Source organism: Mandrillus leucophaeus, unplaced genomic scaffold, assembly GCF_000951045.1.
Source record: "Mandrillus leucophaeus isolate KB7577 unplaced genomic scaffold, Mleu.le_1.0 Scaffold619, whole genome shotgun sequence".
Taxonomy (NCBI): Eukaryota; Metazoa; Chordata; class Mammalia; order Primates; family Cercopithecidae; genus Mandrillus; species Mandrillus leucophaeus.
The window spans coordinates 1,058,491-1,069,683 of NW_012106686.1; the positions used below are offsets into that span (position 1 = coordinate 1,058,491).

The 11,193-nt window shown below is 36.6% G+C and overlaps 1 protein-coding gene across 1 annotated transcript in view; it reads right to left on the minus strand.

Annotated features, from left to right (window-relative positions):
- Nucleotides 1-11,193, minus strand: part of NUP205 (nucleoporin 205kDa) — a 92,807-nt gene that overhangs the window by 28,385 nt on the left and 53,229 nt on the right. Inside the window, exons 23-30 of the mRNA XM_012000119.1 lie at nt 7,260-7,374; nt 5,463-5,612; nt 4,800-4,871; nt 4,281-4,438; nt 3,845-3,925; nt 2,920-3,111; nt 1,885-2,152; nt 1,687-1,785 (exon numbers count right to left, since the gene is read on the minus strand). Coding sequence (XP_011855509.1) covers nt 1,687-1,785; nt 1,885-2,152; nt 2,920-3,111; nt 3,845-3,925; nt 4,281-4,438; nt 4,800-4,871; nt 5,463-5,612; nt 7,260-7,374 — 1,135 coding nt within the window. The remainder of the gene's footprint in view (nt 1-1,686; nt 1,786-1,884; nt 2,153-2,919; nt 3,112-3,844; nt 3,926-4,280; nt 4,439-4,799; nt 4,872-5,462; nt 5,613-7,259; nt 7,375-11,193) is intronic.

Genomic DNA, 11,193 nt, shown 5'->3' on the forward strand with positions numbered 1-11,193 from the left:
AAAAAGAAACTAATCTCATTTTTCCAACTACTACATAGCAGCAGTTTTTAAACTGGCATCTCGATGACTTCTTATAAAATGCCTATTGTAGAGCCCCACCTAGTGGTTAAGTGGTGACTTGGCCAATTCAACCAAATGGAATGTTAAAACACACACACACACACACACACAAAAGAACAATGTGGGAGGTGCTGGGAGTGGAGAAATCCCATCACTATCTCTTTTCTTAAAAGAAGCTTGTGTTTGCTTAAAAAAACTTCTCTGAACTATTCTGTCATTTTTCCTCACCTTACAAATATTCTCATGCATTATTTATGTGGGTGCTACATGCCTATAAATCTACCATTTGGCTATTACTACCTTCTCAGGTACTATGTATGGCATAAGACACAACCACCATAAGAATAATGAGATCAATTGAACCTTACGTACACAGTGGTTTTTAACAGTCTATACAAAATAACACTCACAAAGGTGAAGAGTGCAAAGAAAGTCCATTATCAGAAGGTGCTCTGACAACTTAACAAATAGCAGAATAACTCTGAATGACTTGATCGAACATCAAATGTCTATAAAGTATATAAAGCATTATATACTGATCTGTTGAACACTTAATAACATTTTCATGTCTTAAGATTAGTCTCAATTAAAAATGCTAACTATATTTAGAAAGCAGCCATTTAGCAATATTTTAAATATGCCTAACTTTTGACCAAGAAATTCCACTTCTTGCAATTTATCCAAAGAAAACCTCACTAGTACAAAAAGATACATGTATACTATTGATGAGTTTATACTGGAGAAGGTCATTCATTTGCATCTATTAAAATAAAAGTACATACTTTTTCACATGGAAATTCTACCATTAAGCAGCATCCTTTCTGAGAAATATAGGCATATAAAAAAAATTGATGTAGCATTTTTGTAATAAAAATTTAGAAACAATTGAAATGCCTATGAATAAGGAAAATGGCTAAATAAGTGTTTCATCCATATCATGGAATAACAAAGACTTTTGTGGCTTTTTTTTTTTTTTTTTTTTGAGACAGAGTTTCACTCTTGTTGCCCAGGCTGGAGTGCAGTGGCATGATCTGGGCAACCTCCGCCTCCTGGGTTCAAGCGATTCTCCTGCTTCAGCCTCCCAAGTAGCTGGGATTACAGATGCCAGCCACCGTGGCCGCTAATTTTTTGATTTTTAGTAGAGATGGGGCTTCATGATGTTGGCCAAGCTGGTCTCGAACTCCTGACCTCAGGTGATCCACCGGCCTCGGTCTCCCAAAGTGCTAGGATTACAGGCGTGAGCCACCACGCCAGGAAGAGATATTTTAAAAGAATCAACTAGATATGTACTCTGATGTAGCACAAAGGAAAGAAAGACGTTGGGCCATTCTATGTAGAGCATACTGCTCAGTGGGACTTGAGGCAAGTGAGGGAGTTACAGAAGTATATAAACCTAAAGTATTATTTGAAGGTTTTTTTAAAAGCAGTATTCAAGTATTACTTCATAATTCTTAAAAACGAAACATTCTCCCTCAACTTTTGAGTAAATGCTTTAAAAAATGACACCAACACTCATTTATTACAGTTGTGATTAGTCAAAAGATGGAGAAGTGATTTTTTTTTTTTTTTCAGTTTAAAGTAACCATCTCCCAATCCAGAAAAGATTAGGAATTGATCTCATTCTACCTGCTTCTAAGGTGTCTGGCTCATCAGGTCTCTGGGCAATCTGTAAGTAATAAAGCAGAGAGCCATACAAGTGAGTCCTCACTCGCTGGAATCCACCACCTAGGGAGATTAGGAAGATGTCAAACGAAAATCTTTTCTCAATTAAAGTTAAAACAAATACAACGGATAGAATTTATAGAAATTTTAGATGAAAAAAACCTGTCTTCAAAATGAAGTCTAACAGTTTCTTCAATATGATGTAAAGTGAAGAATCTCCAATAGAAGCAAAACCCACTAATGGGTTCTCTTCTGGAGGAGGTGAGGTGAAGGAACTATCAAGCATGAAAGCGTAATGGGCATCTGCTGGTCCCAAGACTGATGTTTGCTTCTGTTCGGTGAGGACGGCCTGGCTCAGGTGAGCAGTCAGTGTGAACACTGCCCCGGCGACTACAGGCATTAACTCCTGCGCTGCTTCATCATCCAGTATCTTAAAGGACAAGGGCAAATTAGAGTGAGAATCCTGCTTTCAGCTATAATCATTAACAAGTTTCACAGCTTTTTTTTTTTTTTAACTTAGGGTCCCACTCTGTCACCCAGGCTGGAGTGCAGTAGCATAATCTCAGCTCACTTCAGCCTTGACCTCCTGGGCTCAGGTGGTCTTCCCACCTCAGGAGATTGGTCTCAAACTCCTAGGCTCAAGCGATCCTCCCACCTTGGCCTCTCAAAGTTCTGGGATTACAGGCATGAATCACTGCATACAGCCCATTAACAAGTTTTATATATATTTAGCTTGTCAACTATGATAACAATATAAGAATGGAATACAGAAATTAGTCAAAAAAAAAAAAAGAAAAAAGAAAAGAAAGAAAAAAATCTAATATATACAGAGAAATTTAAATATGATGCTAGGTAATGGGTGTTCTTAACCAGAAGGGATTCCTATCAGAATTCCCTAAGGAGGTTTTCTTTTTGAAATTCACATAAATGGTCTCACCATTACATTCAGTAGGTCTGGGGTGGGCTCTGTCCATGTGAACTTTTACAAAGCTCCCTAGATAATTCGGACACACACTCTGGTTGACAGTCACTACTTTACAGAATTAATCCCTTTCTCAAGGAAAGTCTTAATGTTGGTATTGTGCAATTCTATTTTATTCCTAATCAAAAATGGAAAATAATTGGGGTGCCAAAATTTATTCATTTAAATGATACATATTTGTTCAGCAGTATAAAGTAATTTAGGAAGTATGTCACCTTATCATGCACGTCTTGTAAAATATCACGAATAATCAGTTGTCGATCCTCTGCCTGAATGAGGTCCTGGGGACAAGCTGTCAGTATAATTTCTACCAGTTGCCTCCACGACTCCAGAGCGTGACGTTTTGCATGAAGACACTGCAGCAATTTATTTCTTCCTACCACATACTGAAGTACAGTGCTGATTTCCTAAAGCCACAGGAATGGAATCACAAGGTTAAACAGGAAAATAAGATCAGTTATCTGTCAGTTACTCAGAAAATATCTATTTGGAAACCTACTACATGCATGCCAGGAAGCAGATATCTTTTCATATTATTTCAGTAGCCAGGGCTATAAAAAATACTAATATATAAGGTGTATATGTGCGTGTGTGTATGTGCATGAAAGGTAGGGGACAGAGGTGGCATAGATAAATTTGTATTTTTTGACACTATCTTCTTTCTCCTTGTACCTATCTACTTATACTTGCTTACTCTAGAGCACTAGAATTATCTAAACTCCAAGTTCAATGGCATGTTTCCCTGACATCTCTTTTATTTCTTTGCCTCTTGCTTTGGCCTGGCCAGCTATGTCTCCATGCATGTGGTTCTTTCCACCTGACCTCTTACCTATAACTTTCCACTTGTGATGACAAATGACCCTCTTCTCTCACTGACGGGGACCAAGTGAGGTATAATACAAAATATGGTCAGGCTGCAAATCCTTAACTAGTCTAGCAGAAAAGGTGTTATTTATTTCAGCATACCAGATAGTTCAGCTTATAAAAGTTATAAAGTCAAAAGTGAAAGACTCCCTAAATGTTTAATTTTTAGGTAGCTTACTAATTAGCAAACTACACGTTAATATACTATTTTAGTCTTTTCACCAGCAACCTAAGTAGTTAAAAGGTTGAAACAAACACATACTCAATAGAGCTTACCTCCATGAGTAGAGGTCTCTGTCCTATGGCTGCCATACCCTGAAGGGCATTTACTTCAGCTACAAGAACCCTATGAAGAAGCTGGATAATTAGGAAAAGAAAGAAAAATAAGACATTTCAGACACTGGTAGAACAATAACACCTAGCAATTATCATAAACTGCCCTAAAGGGAAAGGCGTCAGATACCTTTATATATAACCTAACAAGAGCAACGTCCACTTTCCAGACCAAAATATTAAGTATCCCCTTTCAAGAAGTTAGTGTGATACATTAAGATTTATTTCAGGGATATTTTACAAAAACCACAGTCCTTCCTATAAACTAGTAAACCAATGTCTCTATCAGAAAGAAAACCTGTATGGTTCTATTTGTTACTGATGACTTAAGGTCTGAGCCACTTGACACTGCAGATATGTACTTTAAAGCAACTCTCACCTTGACATTGCAGACTGTCTGTCCCCGTAAATTCTTGTGTTCACAGTTAGCAATAACTTGTTCAATCTGGGTCCGATCAAAAAAATCCAACTGCAAAGGCTCAGGGATCTCCTGACTGAAGTCAATCGAGTCAAGAATATTTAGAATTTTTCGACGTACTAGAAATAACAAAAAGTAATTTGATTTTACTTGGGACATCGAAAAGAAGGGCAAACCATCATATTCAGTTGATTTTCAAAGAAGTGCTATTTTCAGAAACAGCATAAAATAGTCAAGAAACTGAAAACTGTATTGGAATCTAAATTTGATTTTATTTCTGATACATCCATTAACAAAAATATTTTCTTTCCTGTTGTATAATCCTTTTATAAAAAAATTTTCAGGTGGCAAATAATCCTTTATATAGCTTTTCTATACCAGTTCAGAGTTTGCAGGCACAGGCATAATAATCCCTTGAAGTTTTAAGCAATTTAATGTATGTCTATAAAATAAATTTATTACAAATTCAAAGGGGATTACCTTTCGTAGCAGTGTCAAAGTGAAGGAACCCAGAAACAGACCTGTTTTCATCTTCCATTCCTCCTTCACCATCTGTTGGAACATCAATAATATTGAATCAGAAAAAGAAGAACATAGTCTTAAAACTACATTTATTTGGAAACAACAAACATAAGGTATTTTATTTCTAGGTCATTGTTTCTGCATCAAACAGCCCTGTGCAAATGGATAATTAAAATGCAAAGATTGATGAGGACTTACTACCAACATTCATCTAATTCTTTCTGTCCCTATGGAATCCACTTCACTATTGTAAAGAGAATAATCAGATTCTCAAAAACGGCAAGATCCAATCATGCCAATGAGATGATTTTAAAAGTTTATACTTAATTTGCATGAATAATACATATTGAAATAGCTTAGGTCATGCTGGCTCAGTATGACAAACTCCACTGACAATTCTGTATGTAATACCGGTATGACTACAGTGTCCTGTGGATGCTTAAAATAATAATAAATGTCAATCATAAGATGAGTTAAAATTTTTGTGTTTTAAGAAAAAAAAATTCTAAAAGTGAGAAGATAGTTTTGGTTTATAGTCACATACTAAGCACAAGCTTCACATTTGTGTTTGTCTTCACAACAACTAGTCACCAGCACAATAAAACAAATACCAATAATCACCTGAGTACGGTTTCACTGGCATGTCATCTAGTAAGAGGTGTAGGAGCCTCTGGGTATGTGACCGCTGACGATTCAGAGAGGTTACCCTTAGTTCTATTGAGGCGGTTTTCATAAGCCATGACATCTGGTTCAGCATAGATATTTCATATTCTAGAATTTAAACATGCAAATTTTGTTTCCCAGAGTAATAACACAGTATCAAAACAGACTTAAATTCTGTAATTCAACAGATATTTCCCATGTAACAAAGTCAGTAATTTATGAAACTCAGCAACATAAAATTTCTCATCTGTAAAATTACAAGAGAAAAAAAAAGATACCAAGGAAGAAAAAATAAGCTAGTATAAATCTATGAAAGATGAGCTAAAGTAAATGAAGAGTAAAAGAGAATCAAGTTTTCATTACTGATTTTAATTTCACAAAGATCCTGAGTCTATCGTTTTTTGACACTGATATACAAAACAATATTTTAAAGTAATTTTCAAATACATAACTCAAAAGCTATCATAGTTTGGTTTTGATTTCACAAAACAAATACTTAAGAAAAATTAAACTTAAATTGCATGATTTTATAATACCTCAATTAAGGATGTGGTTTAACATTTAATTAAGGCTGAGAATCACTTATACAGTAGTTTTTATTTTTATTTATTTATGTTTTATTGTTGAGACAGGGTCTCACTCTATTGCCCAGGCTGTACTTGAACTCCTGGCCTCAGTGATCCTCCTGTCTCAGCCTACCTAAGCACTGGGATTACAGGCGTGAGCCACCATGCCTGGTCCCACAATAAGAGTTTTCTAATCCAATACTATTTTAATATGCTTGACATTGAAACCCTAAACTGTGATAGCATAAACATAAAATTAACCAAATAACAGTAATACTAATAATAATTTCAGGCAAAGCTAAATGAAGTTTTATAAAACACATACCATAATAGGTAAGATGTTAATTTTTATTTTTAATTAGTTAGGTGTAAAAAGAGGGTTTCTAAAAGCTTCTTATATAAACAAAATCACAGAACTAAAAATAAGACACTTAATGAAAATAAAGTGAAAAACCTCTTGCCATTAGATAGCTCTCAGAGGTCTAACACCATTATGCTAAAAGGTAAATTAGATGCTGACAATTACTAGTAATAGAAATTTGTTTATGGCATGTGTGAGCCCCAATTTCCTAAAACATAAAGATGATACAAGCTAAACTTTTAAAAAAACTCAATAGACCAAGACTGTCTGAATATAATTTGAATTCAGAAAACTGTTAAAAGTTGGTCAAAAAGAAAATAAAGTAGAATCCTGATAACACTTCATTAGCCTGGAATAATTGTTAGTCATGTCAATAAACTAAGTTTAAACTGTTTTCTACCATAATTAGTTTTCAACTTTTCATTTCAAGACCTGAATTGGTTTCAATACAAACACAAGAAACGAAAGTATATCAGGATATTTTTTTCTTTTAAACAGCCTGGGAAGAGAAAATCAGAAATCTCTGTAAAACAATTTTCATTCAAAATCTTTAAATTCCCATTAATTTTCTTATCCCTTCAACACAATCTTTAAATTTTATTTGCCATAAGAGAATCAAATTCCATCCTTGACAGGCTATATTTAAATAAGTTTTTTCCAGCAGTTAAAATATCTTGCTTCTTTGAGCAGAAATTACAAAAGGAACCTAAAAAAACAAAAAAGCTGAAGTATCTGAATTAGAACAGAATTCCCCCAAATATTGTATAAATAAAATAACAACATGGAATTACAAATGTGTTCTTATAATAAGTGAAAATAATGGCCTACCTTTGTTAGAAAATGGTAGATATTGCAACTGGGAAAATAAGAAATCCTGGCTGGTTCTCAAGTACCTCATAGTAGGGCCAGACGTATCAGAGCACGCACATAACTGATATATGACCTAAAGTATTAAAGTAAGAAAAATCCCTAAATCAGTCTTTCTGTGTTATACATATTAAGGTAACAAAATATGAACTGAGACCTACTAAGTGAAAAACTAGGACCCATCAACAACTCAAGTAAAATGAACAAACAGATGCACAAAACAGAAGCTCAGAGTTATGAACAGTCCTTGGCAGCCTAGCTCAAGAAAAATACACTGAAATATGATTGAGTGTTGATGACATTACTACAGAACTATTATTAATATACTTATGAATACATACACATATAGTTAATTAGTAAATTTTAGTATTTTAGCTTAATTATCAGTAGCAGGCCGGGCCTGGTGGCTCACGCCTGTAATCCCAAAACTTTGGGAGGCCGAGGTGGGCAGATTACTTGAGGTCAGGAGTTTGAAACCAGTTTGCTCAACATGGTGAAACTCCATCTCTACAAACATACAAAAATTAGCCAGGCATGGTGGCGTGTGCCTGTAGTCCCAACTACTCGGGAGGCTGAGGCAGAAGAATCACTTGAACTCGGGAGGTGGAGGTTGCAGTGAGCCAAGATCACGCTACCGCACTCCAGCCTGGTGACAGAGCAAGACCCTGTCTCAAAAAAAAAGGAAAGAAAAAAAAATTTATTAGTAGTAAATTACTTGGAAATAACTTCTGAGAACCATACGAGTTATATCTCAACCTCAGGAAGATTAAAATACCAAAACCAAAGTAAATGCAGAAATTACAAAGAAGATCCATCAATTCCACTAAATAACAATGAACTGAATAAAAATTTAACAAAAGAATAGATAAGAGAAAAAAGTTCTTATATTAAATATAAGAAAAAGTTACTAATTCTAATATATATAAAGATCTCCATTACAGATATGAATAACATAAATATCTAAGTAGGTCAAAGGGTAAAAGACATTTTATGTGAGAAAAATAAAAGTAGCCCATAATCAAAAATGTCCATGTTTTCAGGAATTAAAAAAAAAAAAAAATCAAGATGATAATAGGTAGGTACCATATTATAAACCAGCAAATTTTTTTTTTTTTGAGTCAGGGTCTCATTCTGTTACCCAGGTTGGAGTACAGTGGTGCAATCACAGCTCACTGCAGCCTCGACCTCCTGGGCTCAAGGGATCCTCCCAGCTCAGCCTCCCGAGTAGCTGGGACTACAGTAATTGCATACCGCCATGCGTGGCTAATATGAACATTTATTAGATGTTTCCCATGTACCAGGCACTTTAGACATCTTTATTCTGAGCACTATTAGTACCTAGTATAATTGTTATGACTACTTGTGAATTAAAATCTAAAGTCAAACACTTCCTAGCCTTTGATCCGACAGTCAATCTTCATTATTTTCAGATTCCATATTTGCAAATTCACCTAACATGCTAAAATTTATTTATAATCCCCAAATCGATACTTGCAGTGCTTCCATGGTCCTTCATGTGCAGGAGGTAGAACAGCTACAAACTGCAGTCGCCCAACTCTCATGCTCTCAAATGAAGCAATGCTTTTCCTGTTCCAGCTATCATACCATAAAAAGGGTCCTTTAAATGGTCTATTTAGTGCCACAGTTTTTGCATTTTTGTGCTTGTTGATTTTGCTGTTTAAAACAGCCCCCAAACATAGTGCTGAAATGCTGCCTCATGTTCCTAAGTGCAAAAAGGCTGTGATATGCCTTTCAGATAAAATACTACATTAGATACATTTCATTGAGGCTGAGTTATAGTGCTGTTGGCTATGAGTTTAATGTTAATGAATCAACTACATGAAGTAAGGTGTCTTTAAACAGAAACACACATAAAACATGATTATGAATTCATCAGTTGACAAGAATGTTGGAACCAGAAGCTTGTAGGAATCCTAGCCTGTATTTTCCACAGGGGCAATGAATTCACCAGTTCAGTGTTCACAATGACTTTATAAAACACAACTACTGTGAATAACAAGAACTGACTATGAACTCTTGTCTGGAAATATATTCTTTTTTTTTTTTTTTTTTTGAGATGCAGTCTCGTTCTGTCACCCAGGCTGGAGTGCAGTGGCATGATCTCGGCTCACTGCAAGCTCCACTTCCTGGGTTCACGCCATTCTCCCACCTCAGCCTCCGAAGTAGCTGGGACTACAGGTGCCTCCGAAGTAGCTAGGACTACAGGTACCCACCACCACGCCTGGCTAATTTTTTGTTTTTGTATTTTTAGTAGAGATAGAGTTTCACCGTGTTAGCCAGGATGGTCCTGATCTCCTGACCTCGTGATCCGCCCGTCTCAGGCTCCCAAAGTGCTGGGATTACAGGTGTGAGCCACCATACCCGCCTGGAAATATATTCTTAAGAAAAATATAAAACAACCAAAGATAATTTATTTATTTACAACCTTGCCTCAGTCTCCCAAGTAGCTGGGATTACAGGCACGTGCCACAATGCCTGGCTGATTTTTGTTCTGCCTGGCTGATTTTTGTTCGTTAGAGCTGAGTAAAAAAAAAAAAAACTGGAAACAACCTGAATGTAATTCACATTGTTGCAGCACAGAAAGTTTATACAGAGAGGAGTAAAAAGGGCACAAAACTTCATGTATACTAAATACAACTATAAACAATGTATATACACAGAGAGAGAGAAGACAAGGGAAAGAGTAAGCAGTTCTGCTACAGATGTACATTGACCTTTCAAACAGTTTTGATACTGTTTTGATATTCTATAAACAAACAAAAACTTAAAAAGCTAATACTGAACTTCTCAAAACAAAATCAGTTAGGTGTATTACTGAGCAAGTTAAAACACAAGAAGATACTCTAACATGTGGAAGAAATAATACTATTAGAAGAGAAATGCCGGGCACAGAGAATCACGCCTGTAATCTCAGCACTTTGGGAGGCCGAGGCAGGCGGATCACCTGAGGCAAGGAGTTTGAGACCACCCTGGTCAACATGGGGAAACCCCATCTCCACTAAAAATACAAAAATTAGCCGTGCGTGGTGGCCCAGGGACGCCTGTAATCCCAGCTACTTGGGAGACTGAGGTATCAGAATCACTTGAACCTGGGAGATAGAGGTTGCAGTGAGCCAAGACCACACCACTGCAATCCAGCCTAGGTGACAGAGCAAGACTCTGTCCCCCAACATTCCCCCCCACCAAAAAAAGAAGAAGAGGAGGACACAAAAAGTGAGTTCAAAAAGCACTACAAGCCATTTTACTAAGATGTGGCCTATATCCTTCCTGGTTTCCAAGACCAGGTAGAAGAAATCTCCGTTCTTAAAGAAAAGAGGGCAAAGGCACCAGGCCTGGTCTCAGCTTCTTCACCCAGAAGCCTTTGTGTTGCAGGACAAGGAAGGTATCAATAAGGACCATTTCCCTTTCCCACAATCAGATTTATTTAAACTAACAAGCTCTTCTTACTTACAGGTTTAAATTTTTTTTCTGAAGCAGGGTGAAGCACAAACATATAGGTAAAAGCAGTATATTTAGTTATCAATGGAGCAGTGCTTTCTGTAAACAATGCAGATCTTGACTCATCAGGTCTAAAGTGGGGCCTGAGATTCTGCACTAATAAGCTCCTAGGAGATAATGCTGATGATACTGGTCTCTGGGCCATATTTGAGTAGCAAGGTCACAGAGCATATGTTATGGTTGGGCGCGGTGGTGCACGCCTGTAATCCCAGCACCCTGGGAGGCTGAGGTGGGTGGATCGCCTAAGGTCAGGAGTTCGAGACCAGCCTGGACAACATGTTAAAGCCCTGTCTCTACTAAAAATACAAAATTAGCCAGGCATGATGGCACATGCCTGTAATCCCAGCTACTTGGGAGGCTGAGGCAGGAGAATCGC